This window comes from Thunnus thynnus, chromosome 18 (assembly GCF_963924715.1).
Source record: "Thunnus thynnus chromosome 18, fThuThy2.1, whole genome shotgun sequence".
NCBI classification, from domain to species: Eukaryota; Metazoa; Chordata; class Actinopteri; order Scombriformes; family Scombridae; genus Thunnus; species Thunnus thynnus.
This window is the reverse complement of record NC_089534.1, coordinates 19,126,501-19,148,291: the sequence shown is the minus strand read 5'-3', so window position 1 is coordinate 19,148,291 and position 21,791 is coordinate 19,126,501. Positions and strand designations below refer to the sequence as shown.

Here is a 21,791-nt window from a genome sequence, read left to right as displayed (position 1 = left end):
TATTACAAATTATAAACAATTACTCTGGCTTTTTTACACGTTACTATGTATGATATATTTTGCCCCAACTCTGTCTGATTAAAAAATATATTGTATTTTATAAATATAAGTACATTACATGTACAAAAAGATATATAATAACACTTCTGCTGCACTTATGATCAGATGCAGTTTTATTAAGCCCAACCATGAGTTGTAAAATGTAATACAAGAGGGGTGAAGGGGGTTAAATACATAATAGAATGCAAATATATTTAAATATATTTCGATATATCTTGATGTTTCCACCACAGATGTCATTATATATTATCTATGTATATTTCTGAGTTGGTTTCAACTGTAGCAGTTGAGGATGATCTAATTCCTGCACACTCATAACAACACCCCCACTGGACAGTAATGGTACGGTCGCCTGCTCTGTCAGGTTGAAATCGCACATTTCAAGGGCAGTTACACTGTTTCATCAGAAGAAGGATAGTTGTACTCTGTCCTGTGTTGCCTGCGAGCCAAACCGTGAACATGCTTTGCAGAGTTGGTCAAATACGCAGGTAAAACTGATATGAACGTACCAGCTAGTGCCATTATTCTGTTCAAAGTGCACAAGGGATGAGGATAGCTTACTGGTGTTAGCAGCGGTTGTTCATGAACTTGAGACAGTTGTGTGTGTAAAGCTAACAGTGAGCTAGCCTGGATGCTAACTTAGTTTAGCTTGTGGCGCACAAATAAATAATTGTGTTTAAAGTCGTGTAGTCCTGCTATACTGACATTTCTATTGACATTTTAACTGAATGTTGTTTTAGTCAGACACCGTTTATGCTCATATATAACGCATTGAGCTAATATCTACCCACTACTGTAGGCTAATCCTGAATCAACAGCAAAAAATTTAGGTCAAATAAAGGCAGTTGCTCAATGCTGATCAAATAGTATCAACTTAAACCGATAATACTACCTGTGCCAGGCTATGTGGGGCTAATATTGTGCGATTTAATCACACAGGCATTGCTTGTGTCCTTGTTATTGTTGCCTCTTTATATATTTATAAAGCAACTAGTAAACCTGACTTAACAGCTGTGTGTTATATCTGGTGGCATCATAAGTTTGTTTCACTTTGCTTGTTTCAGGTGTGCAGCCAGCCTCAGCCAAACCATAAACCAGGTAGCTGCATCAAGGCAGAAGCACACGCTCCCCGACCTGACCTACGACTATGGTGCCCTGGAGCCTCACATTAACGCAGAGATAATGCAGCTGCACCATAGCAAGCACCATGCCACATACGTTAACAACCTCAACGTTACAGAGGAGAAATATCAAGAGGCGCTCGCAAAGGGTACCAGCACAAACGCACATGAACTAATCAGTCATTTGCTTCTGTATATGGAGATGTTATGTTGAAAAAACATAATGTCACCGCCGCTTTGTAATAATCGTGTGACTCAAACAATGTCAGTCACAGGTCTTATGTTCGCTTATTCCCCTGGATTTATTTTAGGGGATGTGACATCACAGGTCGCCCTTCAGGCTGCTCTGAAGTTTAATGGAGGAGGCCACATTAACCACACTATCTTCTGGACAAACCTCTCTCCAAATGGTGGAGGCGAGCCACAGGGTAAGTTGTACACACACACACAAAACTTTTAACAGCTTGCCTTCTGTCATTTGTCCTACACGTGTTTGTTTTGTAGTTAAATTACATCTGAACTGAGCGACGCATGACTTTGTAAAAAGCGTTGCTTCTGCTTGTAGTGCTGGGCCCACTGTAAGTAAACAGCCAACTCTGCAGCTCTGTGCAGGTCATTGTTTTTGGGTTATAAGCCCTCACAAAGACTGTACGGTTGAGTCTCATGGCCCTCACCAAACAATAATGCAAAACATACCGTATGCATCCATTCCCAGTGAGCAAGCTCGGACAAGCTGAATATATATACTACCTTCCCAACACAAAACAACAAAGTAAATGAGCAGCAGGTGTAGCTGCCAGTAAACTAAATGGTTTTGCATACCACACCAGAGCCAAAAGGGAAGTTAATTATTAGACTTAAATTCATTCAAGTGGCCTCAAACTTGGCACAGGGTGGTATCCATGTTGATTTTGCTGATGTGTAAGTTGAAACTTGTTTGCCACAACAACCTGAAGAGCTGGTACTATGTCAGGGTTTATGCGTCCCTAAAATTGTTTTATTAAGTCTTTCTGCCTCCTAGTGGGCTAAAATCATAGCTAGGACTAATGACTCAGTTGGTATGAGTCTGACACTGCAGCTCTTCTCCAGATACTACGGTAAACATGAATTGGCAAATTAAGTGTACTGAATAAGCTTCCTGTCCTCGTCTCTTGCTGTTAATATGTAGCATGGCCGTGAAGTAGCACCTGTCTGTGTCACTTCTTGTAGGGGAGCTGATGGAGGCCATCAAGCGGGACTTTGGCTCCTTCCAGAAGATGAAAGAGAGGATGACTGCTGCTACGGTGGCAGTGCAGGGCTCAGGCTGGGGCTGGCTGGGCTTTGACAAGGATAGCGGAAGACTTCGTATCGCTGCTTGTGCTAACCAGGATCCTCTGCAGGGGACCACAGGTCAGTGTATCCTCTCTACGTGATTTTTTTTATTTTTCTTCAAGCTCTCCCTTATCAGATGCCACGTAAGAAAAAGATCTGTTAGGGTAATTGTTTCCTGTCTCTGACCCTCAGGTCTCATCCCCCTCCTTGGTATCGATGTATGGGAGCATGCCTACTACCTTCAGTACAAGAATGTGCGGCCGGACTATGTTAAGGCTATCTGGAATGTCGTCAACTGGGAGAACGTCAGCGAGCGTCTCCAGACTGCCAAAAAGTAGAGTCTAATCCTTAATCATCCACACTACCACCCTGTCCTGGACCTGGATAAAATAGTAGTTGCAAATAATTATTAGTTACCTTGTATGGAGCATGGAGTGGTGGTGCTGTTTTGTCTTCAGACTGTAGATAAGTCAGACTTGGTCAGTTGAATTAAAGTTGGTAAATTAACTTTAAAATACTTTCTACATTGGTGCAGGTTGCATTGTCTTCCACCTACACAGGCTGAAACAAACATTAAATTTTATTTGCAAGTGCTTTTTACCTCAGGTCTGCTCCCAGCCTCCTGTCTGTTTGCAAAGCGCACAAAAATGGCCACCTTTCACATGAAGGCTGGCTAGTGTTAATCAAAATAGATGTCACATAAGCAGAGTGCATATTCAGTGAGATGTGTATTTGTCAGAATAAGTCACTCTAAATTCAGCTAATGTTATTGCAGTCCATGTTTTTGATGTATTATAATAAAACTATAGGATTTCAATTGTACAAACTTGATGGTCTGTGTTTTATTCTTCCTTTCATATGAGCAATAGATATTCCAAGACCCTAAGTGGCTTTTTTAAAGTATTGTTAGAAAGATGTTATCATATTAAAGCTTTGTTAGAGAAGGTTAACATAAAATAAAAAGCTCAGGAATAATAGTTGCTGCGTGCACTGTAGGTTACAGTTCCAACCTTTCTGTTATGTTATTCAGTCTTAACATTGGTTATGGAATTTCTAGAAAGCAGTTTTTGGAGGCATGTTCAAGTTAAACACTGTAAGCTTTTTTTTTTTTACCATATTTGGTGAAGCATGTAAGACAATTACAATTTAAGGAACTAGTCAACTTCAAAGAGTTCTTTTTGGCTATAATCCTCAGCTTTCATCTCATATGGTACTACACAGTGGCTATTAACATTTGGTTTTCTACCATGTTAGATTTGAGGGTGTCTTATCTAATGCACAGCCAAACTGGACTCGATCCAGTCAAAAGGTTTAGAGCTCAGTGCTTGCTGATAAAGGCAATTGTAGTTAATGAAATGTGCAAACAGGTCTGTTTGAAAAGCTAATACTATCCCAGGCCTTTATGTCTAGTCTTAAACCTCTTGAACCTGTCTGAGTTGATATATGGAACTAATTTTAGTGTTCAGTTACAGCATATATATTGTACTGTAGTCCATGATCTGCTCTGCTTGTCTACAGTGTTACCAAAAGAGGGCAGTGCTGTCCAAGGTTTTCACTGTAGATGGTCTTTGGTTCATGGAGTTGTAAGCCCTGTATATTCTTTGCAAGAAACTTTATGATCAAGTGCATTTATAGTAAAATTGCACTGGCTCATACATGGACTTTCCTATGTAACCTCTTGATCCATGACTCACTCACAGTACTTTAAAGGACATAGGTTGTGTGTTACTTTTTAGTTTGTTGTATGTTCAATGACGGTTATCCACAAAATTACATCAAGGACGAGTTTAACTATGCAAATGGATTCCAGCTGGTTCTTCTCGTGTCATCCAAGTGGCTCCTCTCTTTCTGTCAGTGATTAGGACTGATCATTCTGCCACATTCCACAGATCTCTCCCTGATGTAGAGGTGAACTGGGTTTCAGTGAACACTGTGAGTCCAAGCACATGGTGACCAGACTCCAATCATGTGACTGGAATCAGCAGCCTCGTGGTTGTAGTGAATTGTGTGTATCATTAATTAATTGCATTCATATTTATTACACATGGGTGCAGTTTGACTCTAATGCTACATGGATAATGGTTTTTGAATCTGACCTGCAGGCATTTTAGGACTTATCACACATATATCAAAATGCTACTGATGTGGCAGAAAGAAGCAGCAGAAAGGGTGTGGGAGCTAAGTTGTGCTAATGACAACTGACTTCAGACTGCTTTTGGAATGAACAGCACAGGATTGCTTCAAATTTATCAGTGCCACAAAGACAAGCGCATAAACTTGAGTCATTTCATTTGGAAGACATTGCCAGCCTTTAAAAGTCTCCCCCTTTATAAGATGATGGTTTGTCTAAAAGTGGCCTACTTTTGCTCTGTAAAAATTTGGGCGTGCCAAAAATTATTTTACTCTTCCACAACTCATAAAAAAGATGGAACTCACTCAGGATAGAGTTTCTTTAACCTCTGGAAGGGAAGAGAGGAAAATATTGGGGAAATGTCACAGTCACAAAGTTTAACTCATCACTTCTTCTTCTCTGTTTCTCTCTGTGGAGCTCTTTCTTAAAAAACTGCAACTAAAACCCTTTTTCATACAAAAATCCGAGAGTGAAATTTATGACTTATCCCATTTTCAGTCTCCATCGAATGCTTGTGTCTGTCTAATAATAACACGGAGGCGTACCTAGATATCCTAGTTGCTGTTTTAACACATGTTCTTAATAGCTGATAAGTTTCAGAAACAGCTTTCACTTGCAACAAAGTAGACTGTTTTGTTTAGCTTTCTTCCAACACACACAGATACACACACACACTTCACAGGAAATACAAGCTCCGCTGTTGGTGCAGCTTCTCGGCGGGTGCACACAAGCATGCGATGAGACTCACATGTGGCTTTGTTTCACATCCTTAATTTCATTGTCAGGGCATAAGCGGTGAGAGTGCGTGCCCATCCCATACTGTATTCTTTACTGATTCAAATCATGGCCGGCATTACCACACACACACAGATTTTTATTGTTCTTCTTCTTGTTAGAGAAAGAGAAAAACATTTCCAAAGATCAGTTTTTCTTGCTTTCTAGTCTCGTGTGGGTTTTTTTTTTAACACATAATCCACAGATGAATGTATAGATGAATAATAAAAGATTGCTATTTGTGGTTCCTGCCACATCAGTGAAAGATCAAAACTTTTCATTTACCTCTGAGCAAATCTGATATGTAAGCTATGCATACTTGTCATATGACTCCTTCCCGAATAAAGGTCAGAGTCTTCAATCTTTCTTATGCCTCCACCAAGCCTTTGCAGCTTTGTCATCACATTTCTAGGCTCCAGACTACCGTCCATCCTGCAAAAGCTGTCCCACATTGTTCCCTGATGAGAATCGCTTGTGTTGTTTGACCTGGCTCGTGCTGTCATTGTCCTATTTGGACTGAAAAGTCATTAAAAAAAGAAAGAAAAAAAAAAGAAAAGTGGAGTGTCAACATTAAGGAGGTAAAAACTTTCCAGCATTTGTCGTCCATTGTTCCTGGCAAAGAGGGTGACGGAGCTAAATTCAGGGCACCCGTTTGGGTCTGAGCCTGAGTCTGAGTGTTTTTGGAGAGGGAGCTCTCCACCAGGTGCTGAGAGCCAGGAACCAGACATTTCAGTAGGTCTGAGGCAGCAGAGGTTTGTGGGAAGCTTTGATACCTCAGCTTGACAGAGTGATTGATTCATCATAACTGCTTTAAAGACCAGGCAGACACAAAATCATCCACAAGAGCCTCCTCTGTTAGTGTTTCATCTGAGCATTAACATTTCTGCACCTTCTAATGTGTATCTGAGAAAGCCTACGCATTAAAGGAAAGAGAGGAAAAGATTGTTTTTAGCGAGAGGGCGTGACCATGTCTGGTTAAATCTTTGCCGTTATGTAAGAGTCACTTGCACCAGTAAAACAGTCGAAAGGCTCGTGGACATAGTTTGGGCAGCAGAGTGTGATAAATCACTGCAAGGCTGGGGTCATTTGGGTTTATGTGGGATTGATCCAAGTTTGACAAATCCACACGGAGATCAGTGACTTTTCTTTTAAAAAATGAAACACTCCTCTAACTGCCAAATGTAGCTCATAGAAGGACACAAACTGTAGACCTCAGAGGCTTGTATCCATAAAATGAACAATAATTGCTGATATTTATTCTCATAAAGCGTTTACTCTGAATCTTTTTAGTGATCAGTTTACAGGCTCGTGAATAAGTGATACTGGAAGCATAAAAACTATATAACCCAGACACCTTGTTTATAGTTGTTTGGAAAATAGTTGTGTCTGTATTTAGTGTTTTCATTTCTTCTCCATTTCTCTACTATTCAACGAGGCAATTAAGCCTGTTTTTCATTTTTTAGGGAACAATCCCATTGGTTTTAATCAAGGGAGCGGATAAGTTTTTCTGTCAAAATTTGGCCGTCTCCTCTCATCCTTTTGGTGAGAGTCAGCATTCAAGCAGATCCTCTTTGGCTGGGTACTCAGGATGTTAGAGGGGAAGAGACTAAAAAGCATTGGAGAGTATCTGGAGGATACCCAAAGACGAGAGTATTATAGTGCAATAAGGTGCCTTCATGTGCAGCAGATTTGACTTCCTGTCTGGGACGGAGCCATCCATCCCTTCTGCACAGTGCTCCCGTTGGGCTGAGCTGGAAAAACAGTCCATGATGGTCTTATTTAAAATCAGGCTCTCCAGGTGGCCTTTTGCAACAATTTGCTTCCATTGCCACTTTCACATAAAAAATATTTTTCCCCCTTCATTTCCAGGTATCGAGGATTCTCTCTGGCTGAAGATGTCAGACAGTAGCGAAAGAGGCAGCTTCTTTTGTCTCTTTCTTAGAAAATCCAGGGAAGTGCCACAATGGCTATAAAACACCATGTGTTTTGGGGCCTTACTGCACTGAAATACCAAATTAAAATAGATATAGTCTTGTTAAACGATGAATAGGAGACCCAGGAGTGATCACTGGTATTCAAATCACATGTTTGTGACTCTACCAGTTGTTGGATAATGCAACATGTGAAAGAGATATGTGTTTTTGGAAAGAAAAGATAAAAAAAATCTACTTTCCATCCTCATTCACAGAGCTAGGTATAGAATATATTTAAAAATAGAGTTGAGGTTATTATTTTACATACTCCTGTTTGGCTCTGAGCATCACACGTTTACATCTGTTTCTTGGTGACTATGTGAAGAACAATCTGAACGTAGTTTTGGCTCCAGTAGTATAGATTTCACCAGGATACACATGTTGACCGCAGAGAAATTACCTGATGTTTATGAAGTCTTTGGCACCAGTTCAGCAAATAGTGAAGCATGGAGGAAAGAAATATATGAGCTGAGAAATATCAGAGAATAAATGATGTTATTTTATCAGTAACACTCTCTTAAACAAGATTCAACAAGGGCTAAAAGAATGACTTGAATGTCTGAAAGTAAGCCTGAATGTGCAGTGTGGGGATGAAGAGAGGTGGAGCTGCTTAAAGTAAGCCAATGTAGCCTGTGCTAGAGGGAGTCATCAGCTCGTACAGCTGCCTCAGTAATGTCAGTTTTACAACAATATCTATCTGAAGTTCTCTGACCCTAGCCAACATTAGCCACCATAAGCTACTTGTCATACCAGACCAGGTAAGGCTGTAGCAGCAAAACCCCAGAGTGTACTGAACTGAGCACAGGTGTGTTTTATACATTAAGAAAGCATCTTTTCATTTGTAAGTAAAAGAATGTGATATGTCTTCTTTCAAAAGTTATATAGTCTTGCATTAAAGGCAAGCACTAAAGAAAGAGCACACACAAGCGGCAACTACCACGACTTCAGGCTTGAAGCAAATGTGGAAGTACTTTAAAGTGCGACTGCTAGACACTGGCTCAAAAGAATCCCTGGCTCCAACTGACGCCCATTCAAAAAGCATCAAGTTCTCTCTAAAAATACTAAGTCAATATATTTTTTCAATGAGTCATTATGGTCCCAATCACCAAATAAACCAAATAAACCAAATCCATTCCCAATAAAAGTAAGTAAACTTTGTTTAAATAGACCAAAGCCTGCAAAGAAAGTTCTGGCAAATACCTTGGACTGTTACACATGATACTCTACTGGCTGCACTTCTACAACATTCTGTACTACGATGGTATATTGAAGCTGACAATACTCTGGCCACTTTTTCTTTACTACTGTGGTTTTGGAAGGAGCAGACTGTTATTGTCACTCCCCAATCTCTGCTGTGCTTTAGTTTGGAGATGCTGTTTCTAAACTACCACAAAAGTATGTTTGGCATTTCATCACTGCAGTTTATCAGTAGACACGTACTCCAATAATAATATATATCCGCAACATGCTAACATCAGCTGATATACAGATTGATGTATCACTCTAGCTCTAGCTTCATTTATGTGTATGTGTAATAATGTATATGTTTCTATTGCATCATTATTTTCTATCTATGACAAATTTGTATATGAAAGTATACATGTTTATGTCCTGCAATGAAAAACATGAAGCAACAGCAAAGCAACTTATCCCAGTTCAGCAGGCCCGTGACTTCCACAAATAAAAGCAAGAGGATGGAAAAGTACAAACAAAAAATATTTGAACATTGTTGACGGTAACCAATGTTTTTGCTTTGAACCAAACCGATGTTATCTTGATCAAAGTTGCATGTTCTTGAGTGCATATGAGGTGGAACAAGACATAAATTATATTAGCACCTCTATATATGCCAACGCATTGAGCTGTGTCGGCAATTTTTCCCTCTTAACCTTTACCAGTACACTGTGGAAAACTGGCTGTGTTAGCAGCAGCAGCAGCAGCAGCAGACATTTCTTTCCCTGGAGAATGAAAGAGATTCTCCTTATAACACACTGGCTGGAAAACAGGCTCTTTGACAAACATGCATTCAAGTGAGAATATAAAGTGAGATAAGTCCCGCAGGCCTTTATTTTGATGATGCATGAAGAATTGTTCATCATGTTAGTCAACTTTCCATTGTTCAAGTGCAAAATGTTTTTTTTACATTCTAATATTAGAGCACTTTCCCAAACAATTCTCATACCCTCTTGTACTGAATCTAGACACACAGTTTGCTGTTTGGGGTTGATACCTCATTCAGGAGGCCTCATCAGCTCTATGGACTTGTGAGCATTTAAACTTTTGTGGGTTGTTCTCACCTTGAAGTCAAATGGCAGTCACTGTGGTCACATGGGTGTCACATGAGCCTCAATATTCTTAAGACAAAGAGCTTGTTGGGTCGCCGAACAGCATCTGAAACCTCCCTCTTCTGTTCCTTTCAGATGTTGGAATTGTGGGGGTTTAGCCCGAGAATATTTTTCACTTTCCGAAAACAACAACTCGCCAAGGATGCCCATTTTTATGCAGCAATTGGCCAGATGTGCAGATGAGAAAGGAAGTAAACAGGATTCTTTTTTCATTCTTCACACAACTACTTCTGTCACTTTTTGTGTGTATAGCTGATGGCAACACAATGAATCCTTCTGAAGAGAAATAGTAAAAGTATGTGCTGTTGTTCCCATTTGTATGATTCATTGTGTCTGGCCCCTCTCTATGAGAGGAGGCTCTTTGTCCCACTTTTGAGTGTGTCCATTTAGAGCAGGTAACCATTTTGCCTTTAGACATGTTTAGTACATCGTGCATACTTTTTAAGCATACACTTTAAAGGTGTGAACGTTGTAAATATGTCTGAGAAGGGAAGTTAGGATAACATTGTAAGTTGCTGAAAAAGTCATGTCTTGGACTGCTCACCAAATCTGGTGAAACATCTTCAAGATCAAACAACTGCCTTTGATGAATCCTCATAGGAAACCCAATGTATAGTAGGATTCAATAGGAAGCTATTTTAATCATCTGAAATGCTTACATCATATATCATACATAATGAGATCATGCTGGACAGAAGAGATGGTTGTCTGTATTTTTGCAAGAGTCCATCAGAATCCATTCATCATTTTGGTCTGTTATATTTCATTGTCTGTCTAAACACATCTCCACATGGAAAACTAGGAGCAGAAGCCGGCATGGAAAAAATGACTGGGTCACAACAGAAGGTATTTTGAAAAAAGAGGGGGGGGGGGGGGGGAGACTTGAGGTCAACTTTTTGGTTTCTTCATATGTCGCAATGGTAGATTCTCTTGTCCAGAGAGTATGACAAAATAAAAGTTTCCAACAAAGACATCAACAGGAGTTTTTAGTCTAAGGGGAGACTTTTCAGGGCTTTAAAATCATTTCCTCCCCTCATCTTGACTCACCTGCCACAGGCCCTCACGGGACTGAGTCCTGTTTGAAATACATAACAGAGAAAAGTGTCCAAAAGTGGGAATTAGAAAAAAATATGGATAAAATCAAGTGAAATGAAGGGGCAAGCCTTGGGGGGGGCAAAGGTGACAGTTAGAGTCCGTTATAAAAGAGATCAAAATTTAGATACAGATAGTGTAGAGCTGCAGGTTTAATGTTCATGTTTGTGTGCATGTGTGTGTGTTTATGTGTGTGATGGAGATTCACTCTGCCAGGGGATTTTCCATAGTCACTGCTGTATTCAGAAACAGATGCAATATTGGCAGTCAAACCAGTAGTCGGTTAGAACGCCTTAGCCCTCAAAGCATTTTTCCCGCTGTCCCAGCTAATTTCACACTCACCCACTTTCTCACTGCCTTTCCTCCTTCTAATACAGCCTCCTTTCCTACATTCATTCCCCTTGTTCATTTCAGTATTTTAGTCCTCTGGCTTGTTTCTCTTCTCATTCTTACATTTTTAGCTCTTCTATGACTCTGATGGCTTTTTCCACCACTTTGGTCCAGACTGAAATATCCATTGATTATTATACTATACAAAACTATATGAACATTTGTGCAGAAATTCATGGTCCCCAGAGGATTAATCCTAATGACTTTGGTGATCCCCTGACTTTTTCATATAGCACCACCAGCAGGTGGAATGTGGCTGTGAGTGAACCGTCTGAACTGTTGGATGGATGCCATGAAATTTTGTACACACATTCATGTTGCCTTTGCGTCAATTTGTGCCATCCCAAACAAATTCGCATCAACTAGCATCTTTGCATAGAATTGGGCAGTGGGAGGAGCTATTTCGGGCACCCTGGTTCCGGACATAAAAATCCCATTTATTTCTCCCACAGACAACTTTACGTTACGCACAGTTTGAGTACTTTTACAGCTTGGATAGGCATGAAACTCTCCCAGTTATATCATCAGTACAAAAGATGAACAACTGCGTTAGAAAATATCTGGTTCTTTAGTAAAAAGTTGGAGGTACAAGACTGTGAACATAAACGGCAGCAAGAAGCTAAAGATTATGGTATTGAGAAAACTGATTTTACAATCTAAAGAGTGAATCAGTTTACTTTTAATTTCTGGTTAACTTTTGAGTGAATTCAGCAACTATGGCTATTCAGCAATGTTTTGAATTCATTACGCTCTGATTCGCACCCATGGCTTCTTCTCCATAGCAACAGCAGCCAAGGCTCACGGGTATTGTAGTATTCTTAGCTGTCCACCATGCCAAAATCACGGACAAAAAGTTATTTTTCATAAAAGTGGTCATAATTGGTGGTCATAATATAAACCTATAAGATGGTGATGTTATCTGGGAGAATCCTGAGTTTCTATGTTCAGTAAAATTGAGGAGATCATTTGAAATGGGAACCAGCGGCCCGTCCCACTTCGCAACTCTATTGACTTTGTATGTAATCATGCCTCATCTAAAATTTGCTTTGCATTCTGTCTGAACCATAGACTACCGTCTATGGTCTGAACACACAGTTAGTCTTGTTTCTTTAAGGATTCTGGGTTCTTCTCTTCTGTAGTTAATCTCAAAACAAATATAGTTTTAATGATTAATGCCACTGATGCAGGTAATTCATTTTCTCGCCTTCCCTGTGTGCTGTCTGTTTCTTTCACTACTTCTCTCCCCCTCTTTCTCCTCCCTCTGCTGCTCTGTGTCCATGTGAGGTAATGCAGCATCAGTGTAAGTCTTTAAGGCAGCACGTGAATGACCTCATCCTCACACATCTGCCGCAATGTTTTACCAACCAGGGCACCATGAAGGGCCTCAGCACTCTGCAGGGGTTATGATAAACACATGCACACATACTACTTCAACACAATCAATGACTGACTTAACACTAGTCTGTACACATATGCATCTATTCAGACCCATGAACACTGCACATTTGCAAATGCGTATTACATATATGACTAGTACGCAATGCAGATGCAGTCTCATACACACACACACACGCATACACACACATACACAAGTTTGTGAAGCTATCCTTGTTAGGACTTTGTATTGACTTCCAGTCATTGTGGACAAGCCAAACCCAAATCCTAATCCTAACCTTAACCACCATAACCATTCATGCCTAACTCTAATCTTAACCTAACCTCATTTTACACCTTACCCCTAACCAGGACCTCAGAAATGACGTTTTGCCTCATTAGGACCGGGCTTTGGTCCCTAAAAGGATTACTGGTCTCAACAAGGTTGGTGTTTATACCGGAAACGGTCCCCAAGAGGTAACAAAAACGTGTGCACACACACACAGCCGCACACACACATGCACACACATCCATCTAATTACTTTCATATTCAAACTGGGTTTATAAGGAAGTTTCTTGTAAACACCCACACAATAGAAACACCCCAAATGAGGAAAAAGTGCTTACCATCAACATGATGTCATTTATTTAACGCCTAATTAGCGGTATAAGGCAGACCTTGTTATGGACAGAACTCCACTTTAAACCGTGTGTGTGCAGTTGTGTGTGTGTTAATGTGAATTGAGGATTATAATGCTTAAATAACTATTAAATGGAGGCACGACGTATTAGTTTGCAGCGCACATAGTAAATAGAATTGAAAACTGGATTTAACCTATATAGTAATATAGTAAATTTCACCACTATAAATGAAAAATGGGCAGATCAGATTTTTCTTTTTTAATCAAAGTTACTGAGGTAAGAAATTAAGTCATCATTATACATTAGGTTACATGTTTTTGTTTGATACACACAATCAAGGAGCAGCTGTATAAGTCTGTAATTTTAAATGGCTGAGTTGCCTATTTATAAATCCAGCAGACATGGAGCAACATCATTCATTTGGTGTCATGTTTTTGGCCACCTGATGAAGTTATGTCGAAATTTGCTAGATGATTCACTATTTGTGACTATTAGCATTCATTGCAGCCACATTGTCAAAGTTGCAAAGTTGAAAACCACCCCCTAGTCATACATTCAAACTCACATACAACAAGTGCTCTGTCACCGTACAACATCCACAAACATTTTATGTTGTGCTTCCTTTGTCCCTCCCATGTGCTTCCATTATTTTGGCCGTCGTCTTTCCTCAGCCAGCCAGCCCCGGCAGCTCCTGCTGTGATGTGACTTTTCCATCCAGAGATGTGGGCCTGAGCCAATCAGCCTGAGAAGTATAGGGACTGCTCTTTCACAGCATCTCCACAGTCGAGGATGTTTTTTAATGCACAGTGATTAATTAGACATTAAGTAAAATATTGCCTTGGACGCCTACTCGGGAAACTGTGTTCTAAATTTTCCATGTATGACTTCCCTCTGGTGTGAGATGGCTTTTCAAGATGTGATGTTTTTCTTTTTTCCTTTTAAAAAAAAATCCAGATTTAGTGGTGTATCCTGATGCAGTTGCCAAAAAGGGAGGAGAGAAATGCACATTTTCAATCTCCACTTTCTGATTTATAAGACATTGGAAAACCACAATGTTTGGATCAAGCATCACTTCCATTCATAGAGGCGGTGAATGTGGTCATGTTTGTGGGTTTGTGCATTGTTTGTGTGCCTATATTGTTTGAGTTTGATGTCTTTGCAGGCGTATGAACAGCGTATGTAAGCACAGAGGGAAGTACTTGTATTTCTGTTTACTCTACATCTGTCAGTGTCCCTCTGAGGATAAATAAATTTGGTCCCTGAAGTGCTTTCCTATGGCAGTTAGTTAAATGATATGTAACAACATCTATCATGAGCACAAGGACCAGACTGATTATGTCTCTCCTTAAAAGTTACCGCCTGTAAACCAGATTGTTTAATTGTGTTGTTTGTCTGTTCCCTCAGTCACTGGCAGAAGGGTGTAACACTTATTTGCCCTTGAAAAGAAGACAGCATCAACGACAGATGGAAATGGAGGCGACTGACAGACAAAAAGGAGAGAGAAATGAAAAATTCACCAAGCCCAAGGCAAGAGTTGGTCAGCCTGGGTCAAACAACATTTGCAAACAATTCCTCACATTTGTTTTAACTTGCACGGAGCACCAGATGAGTTTTGACATGTAGGACAACACAATGTGCCACGAGTAAGTCTGTATAGTACGCCTTTTAGCAGTTGACTTACCTGACGCCATCTGAGTTGTCCTGCTCTACCTGTGTGGCACTCTAGCAGGTTTAAAAAATGCTAATAACTATTTGCAACAACTGTTTTCACCAATGTTGGGCCAAGGCTGATTGACTTTGATGGATCACAGCAGCTGAGAAGCACTGCTTAATAGCCCAAAGACATATGGGGATAAATTCCAACAGAGTAACGCATATATTCCGCCTTCATCTAACACATGGCAAAGAGAAATAAGTCAACTCTGTCAGCTTTTCTCAGTTCTATAAATGAGCTGAGTGAGACAGAGAGACATACTAATAAACCAAAACAGTTTCCATACCACGCTTGCATGCAGACACATGTCTGCTTTATGTTCTGCAACTGCTTGCCAGGCCTTATTTTATTGTGTTTACAATTTAACCTATTCTGTTTACGTCATTTCTTACTGTATGCACAATATTCATTGTAGCATCCCATCAAATTACCAAATGTGATAAAAGTTTTAGCACCAATTTAACAGTGGATCACAATCTTTGGTTCAAACAACAGAGATTACAACTGCATCAAAAAAGGCAACCTATTAATTCATGTCAGAGAGCACTGTGTTGGTGCAGTGGGGCAAGATGAGCTAGAGAGGTAAAAGAGCAAAAAATCTGATGCTGGCTCAACTTTTGCCACAGTGCAGTGCGGCATCATTTAGTAGGGCACTTGAGTGGAATGTCAAGTATTGCAACTTCCCTACTGTGGCCCCAATCCTATTTGTTCCTATTGAAGATATAAATCTTAAAAAAATGGGTCACAAATATATAGTTTCCTCATTTAAAAAGGGCTAAATCATTTCCTTAAATAGCTGGGCACTGTAGTTTTTAGAAAACATTACTCAAACAGGAGTAAATAGTGCATTTGTTGGGAACTATTTTCAGCCACGAAATAATACACATTTGGTGGGCTTGTAAGTATTTAGCAGCAGGACGTGTTTGTCAAGATAAACTCCAGTTGTCCATGTTCATCCTAATAGAAAAACAGAGGAATACAATGATGATATCAGGTTTTAGGTACAGGAAATACTTACATTCATTGTTAGTTTTGGGCTTTTTAAGAAAAATTCAGTTATCAATATCAGTTATATACTTTTACATTTACCTTGCTACTGTCCAGGAAGTATTCAGATCAGATTTACTTAAGTAAAAAAGAACCAGTACAGCAATGTAAAAATACTCCATTACAAGTAAAAGTCCTGCAAGAAAAATCCTACTACTATTACATAAAAGAACATAAGTATTAGCAGCTTGATGTAGTTAAAGTATTGCAGTAAAAGTAGTGGTTTGATCCCTCTGACTGATATATTATTATATATGACATCATTAGATTATTAATACTGAAGCATCAGTGTTAGAGCAGCATGTTACTGTTGTAGCTGCTGGAGGTGGAGCTAGTTTGAACTACTTTATATACAGTTAGCTAGTTTAGTCCAGTGGTTCCCAACCTAGGGGTCGGGCCCGTCCAAAGGGTCACCAGATAAATCTGAGAGGTCACGAGATGATTAATGGGAGAGGAAAGAAGAAAAAACAAAGTTCTGATACACAAATCTGTTTTCAGTTTTTGGACTTTTTCTCTAAACTTTGATTCTTGGGTGAAATATGGGATCATTTGAACATTTATTGAAATGAAACCACGTGAGAAGTTTAAAAGGAAAACTCACTATTTGGTGGAACTGTTAACAACTCATAGACATCTGAAATGTGACCCCAACTACAAATTGCTTTTTGTAAGAAACTATTGGTTTCATCTTTAACAATGTGTTGTATTTAAAAGCTTGTTATATTATCCATTGTGTCAAATCTTCATCTGAAGAGTAACTAAAGCTGTCAAATAAATGCAGTTGGGTAGAAAGTAAAATATTTCCCTCTGAAATGTGGTGGAGTGGAAGTATAAAGTAGCATCAAATGGAAATTCTCAAGTAAAGTACAAGTACCTCAAAATTATACTTTAAGTACAGTACTTGAGTAAATGTACTTAGTTACTTTCCACTACTGTTGCCCTGATAACCTTATGTAATTGCAAAATCCAGCTTCAAAGCTGTAGACTATACAGCACTGTGCAGTATCTTGGCAACTGATAAGCAACTCACCAACACAGCCTGTCACATTTTTTGACACATTGTTATTTTCAGTCTGAACACTGGCTTCTTCAGAGAGTTCAGTTTTCTGAACAACAGATGACACGTCAGAGAAAGAAGAAAAAGCTCTGAAAGACAACGAGGAAACCAGATAATTACCTGGCAGTTCGCGTCATGGATCTTGGACTTATTTTACAAAGACATGGAATCAACATTGAGACAAATAGACATTTATTTAGCTCAGTGCAGTGGTGACCAGTATGTTCCCTAGACTTGCTAGAGCAACATGATTATCTGTTGGATGTTTTTGATGCTTTTGGGCAAAAATCGAATTTTTTATTCAAAGGAACAGTTTGACATTTCGGGAAATCTGCTTATTTGCTTTGTTGCCGAGAGTTAAGTGAGAAGAATGATACCATTCTTAATCTTCACATCTAACTCTCGGCAAGAAAGCGTATAAGCATATTTCCCAAAATGTTGAAATAATAATTCAATGCTCAACACCTCCACAGTGTAAATGCGTAAATGTGAACCATTGCTGAAGAGTTGATAAACACACTGAGAGTAACAAATTCAGTTCAGCTACAGTTGATTTCACTGGCATATTTGCACTGGTCTCTATGGCACTTGTCTCTATGCACACAATCAGAATGGGATGTTAAAGTGTTTTGGAGTAATAAAGTCATTTCAGAGCAGTGTAAATATGATCATATCTCTGAACTCAACAATAGGGGCCACTGTGCTGGAAAGTTAACATGGAGAAAAATGACTTCCAAAACAATACATTTGTCAAAGGTAGATATCCCTGCCAACGTTGTGTTTTGATTATCAAGAAAAGCCGCTCCTGGCCTCAGCTTCCACTGGCATGGACTTTTCCGATGACGTATTTGTATCTGCTACAGGGGTGCAGGATAATAATGAGGTAACAGAACATTTGAGTAACTTGGCATATGAGAAGAGCACTGGAGGCGGTTTAATAAACCTTAATCTAAAGGTTTGTAACTACGCCCAATGTCTGGAACAAAGTGTCAGATGAGCTCAGTGTCAGATAAGTGGGTATTGTGATGTCAGATCAGCTGTCAATCATAGAAAGGTACATACTAAAGATATGTTAGTCATCTTACCTTTTAGCACTTATTTAGTTGATCTAATACCTACAGTAGGTATGCTGGTACCCTGGTGGGTGTTTGACCCTGTTGGTTATGTTACAGTTGCACTTGCAAAAACTGTGCTGCTTTGTTTTTCTTCAAAAGAATAGTTCAATATTTTGGGAAATACACTTGTTTGCTGTCTTTCCAAGAGTTAATGACCTCCTAGATTCTCTGCTGGTTACCTGGCAACCTCAGAAAGTCAGCGAGACAGGAAGTCGCCACTCCTGGCCAGGAAATAGTCTGGTATAACCCACACATAAAACCACAATGTGCTGTTTTTACAACTTGGTTTTTGTACGTGTGAAACAAACAAGATATAACATGTTAATTATTAGTGAGCTTTAGAAGTGCTGGTGGGTAGATTTTGTTATCATAACTGTTTCAATTTTTGCAGCTGCTCACTGTAGTGTGGTAGTATTGATCTCATTTCTCAAAATGTCAATCTATTCCTTCAACTTCCCTTAAAATCCAAGCAAATGGGAAATACAAGATTTTTTCCCAGCTTGTTCCCTCTGGAAACAAGGCTGGCAGAAGAAGTAAGAAAATGTCATATATTTAACTAGTTGACATTTGCACCTTCTGTTTAAATTAATTTTTATTTTCATCCATGAAATGTAAGAACTCTCATGGAGACATGAATGTGGGGTAAGGGGTGACATATTTTGTCGAGAGACAACTATTGGAACTGTGTAGCAACCATGCATAAATTCAAGTTGATGGTCCTGAGAAATTTTGGGATACTAAATTTGGGATACTAGATTTATTCTTTTATCTCCCATATGTATCTCTTTTACACCACCGCTTCTATTCTGTTTCCTCTTTCTTCAGAATAAACTCTGAGGACCAAACAACAAGTCTGGCTTTCCACTTTGGTGCAGTCAGACTCTCAATACGTCACCTCACACCACTGATTTATTTACAGGGACTTAACTCTCTCATCATCTGCTTCAAGAAGAGAATACTGGGAGAGGATGTTTAAAGTAGTTGCCATAAAACAAATCCTGTGATTAAAAAAGGTTCTGTAGTTCTGTCAGAGACACTTATGTCAAGGAAACGACAACTTTATAGCAAAAGGTTATACAGTTAGATTTGGTGGAAAAGGCTCTGCTGTTTGAGGAAGCTCTCAGAAAATCTGATCAAGTTAAACAGACAATAAGAAAAAATATCACATAAAGAGGAGGTTGCAAACGGTGTTGGCATGGGCGTAATCAGCAGATTAACAGTGATAAGTGTCCACCTGCATGAATATTATTGTATTATAATATTATTGTTACAAGCCACCATATAACTGCTACCTGGTACCAACATTCCAAAGGAGAAACTACACTGAGGAAACTAACAGAAGAGTTATTTTGTGGAGACAGGAAGAGAAATGAAGGGGTCCTTGTGTTGGTATTCTCTTTCTCTCTCTCCATGAGCTGGTGTGATGGCAGTGCAACTGATGTTTGCAGCAGCCTCTCCTAGTTCCGACTATACAGTGTCTTTGTCCATGTCTATGTCTACGTCTGTGTAATTGTGTGGAGTGCAGGGGAAATATGTCTGTGATCGTCAGTTTCTTTTGGACATTTGTAACGAAGACTTGCTATAAGAAATACTGGCTGGGAGCTAAAGCAGCTGAGTGTGCTTGGTTTGCTACACTCAGCGGGCCCAAAGGAGAACACAGGCTTGCCTGGAGCTGCACCAGAGAGGAAACATCAAAAGTGGTGCGACAGGACGTGGAAGCGGGGCAAGCGCAGAGGAGTACAAGCTAGGCTAACTGTTAATCCATACAAACTGGCAGTTCCAACAATCATGTTGCCTGATGTTCTCTGGACAGCAAAATGGATTACATAACTCCCCCATCAGTGCTGGTCACTCGTTGACATGCAGAAGTGAGACATGTACTTTCCTCTCTAAATGCACTTTCATGCACTGTGCTGCTAACTGCTCATTCTTTTTTTGTTTGTTTTTCTCTCTTGGGATTTATATGTTTTTAGCATTTTTTTCAAGGGATTTTTTAGATATACAGTATATCTTTATCATTTCTGTTGTTGTTGCACTGCTGTGGGCTGGGAGGAACAGCATTAAGTTTTTTTGTGTATGCAAGTACACAAGAAAATGACAAACTAAATCTTGAATCTTGGATCTTGAATATAGCTTCATTTGTGGGTTTTAAAAGAGTTCTAGATAGAGGAACTGCCAAAGAAACTACAGCAGCTAACGCGCCTCTGTCCTGGCAGTAAGGGGAAGTTTCAGCCCTCATTAAGTGATTACAGCGCCTCAAATTGACTTAATTTTGGGTTTAACAAAGACTGTAAAGATACCACAGCTCACTCAAGCATCTTTCACTGCCTCTGTATCAGATCTATATAAACTGACTATGTAAGATAGGATGACATAGCTGTCTAGTTAGCCAACAACCCACAGCCATGGGAGCAATTACCCATAATCCTAAAACCCTATCTTTGTGGTTTATGAGCCAATAAAAGAGAGTATTATCTGGAAGCTACTGGATTAGGCATTATTTCCCCATATAAGTGTCATGAAGGTGTGTATGTGTGCTGTGTGTTTACCCACGTGCAGTTGTTTATGAAGAGTGTGCGTCGCAGCCGGTGCTTATAACGCCTCATGAGAGATGTTAAATGCACCTCAGACCTCACGCACAGTCAGAGAGGAAGGTCAACAGCAATCAATGTCAATACTTAAGTGTAAGAAAATACCACATTCTCGCTGAGTTAATGATGTCTAAAATCTTCACTGTTTTTCCAGGTTTGTCTCCATCACATGCTGTAAAGTAATTTTAGACGTGCATGTTGTTAAATAAATTCAGTTGCTGACAGAATTGGGATATGGAGCTCTACTTTCTGTTAGTCTGACCTAATTACCTGGAAGTTGGTTTACCCTTAAAGAGTATTTCCTTTATTTTACTGCCTTAGATTGTGGTATGTGTTGTGTGTGTGTGTGTGCCTGAAATATAAAACAAGTGTTTACTTTTTAAAGGCAATTTGACTGAATGTTGGCAACATTTCTTGAGCAACAGGAGCTGAGTTTAAAGCCCTCCACAGTATTTCATGACATGATGTCTCTGATTTCCAAAACCTCCTGTCACCACATTGTGTCTGCCGTTTTTCCCCTCCTGCTTCTCTCGCAATAGGAAATGAGACACTGGCAAAATGAGGTTCATGTTTCACTTTTCAGACTTCTTCTGTGTAAACTTAACCTTTAAATAAGGATAACACTGATAATCTGAAAAGATAATGACTCATTTACTCTGACCTCGCAGTTCCCCCTGCGGAGCTTTTCGTGGGTTTATGTGTGACCCATCGGAGTGCCAAAAGAATGATATAATTGCGAGGCTTAGCAGGCTTAGTTCATAAGTGACTTTTAGAATGAGCTCAGAGTAGTGAACAAAAAAGAGCCCCAAATCTCATCCAATCCCCCATTAGAAGAACAGTGAGTTGAGAGCAAAACAACCAAGTCTCTGTCGCTGCAGCCTGCCTGTTATGTCATCTTGGAGTTTGGTAAATATTATGTCTCTGAGCAATTGACAATTCCCAGATCTTTTATTTTCATGAAACCCTTTTTTTTTTTTTTTTTTTTTACATGAAAAGCTTGTTTTTGGAGGGATAGGACGTTTTGTCTGTCTCTCTGTTGTTTATGGCTCCTGTT

General features: G+C 39.5%; 1 protein-coding gene across 1 annotated transcript; it reads left to right on the top strand.

Annotated features, from left to right (window-relative positions):
* Positions 1 to 390: 390 nt before the first annotated feature.
* sod2 (superoxide dismutase 2, mitochondrial) lies at positions 391 to 3,318 on the top strand. The gene is made up of 5 exons (XM_067572380.1): positions 391 to 548; positions 1,125 to 1,330; positions 1,493 to 1,609; positions 2,391 to 2,570; positions 2,685 to 3,318. The coding sequence occupies exons 1-5, from the start codon at positions 520 to 522 to the stop codon at positions 2,828 to 2,830; spliced, it is 678 nt and encodes a 225-aa protein (XP_067428481.1). The 5' UTR covers positions 391 to 519; the 3' UTR covers positions 2,831 to 3,318.
* Positions 3,319 to 21,791: the final 18,473 nt, after the last annotated feature.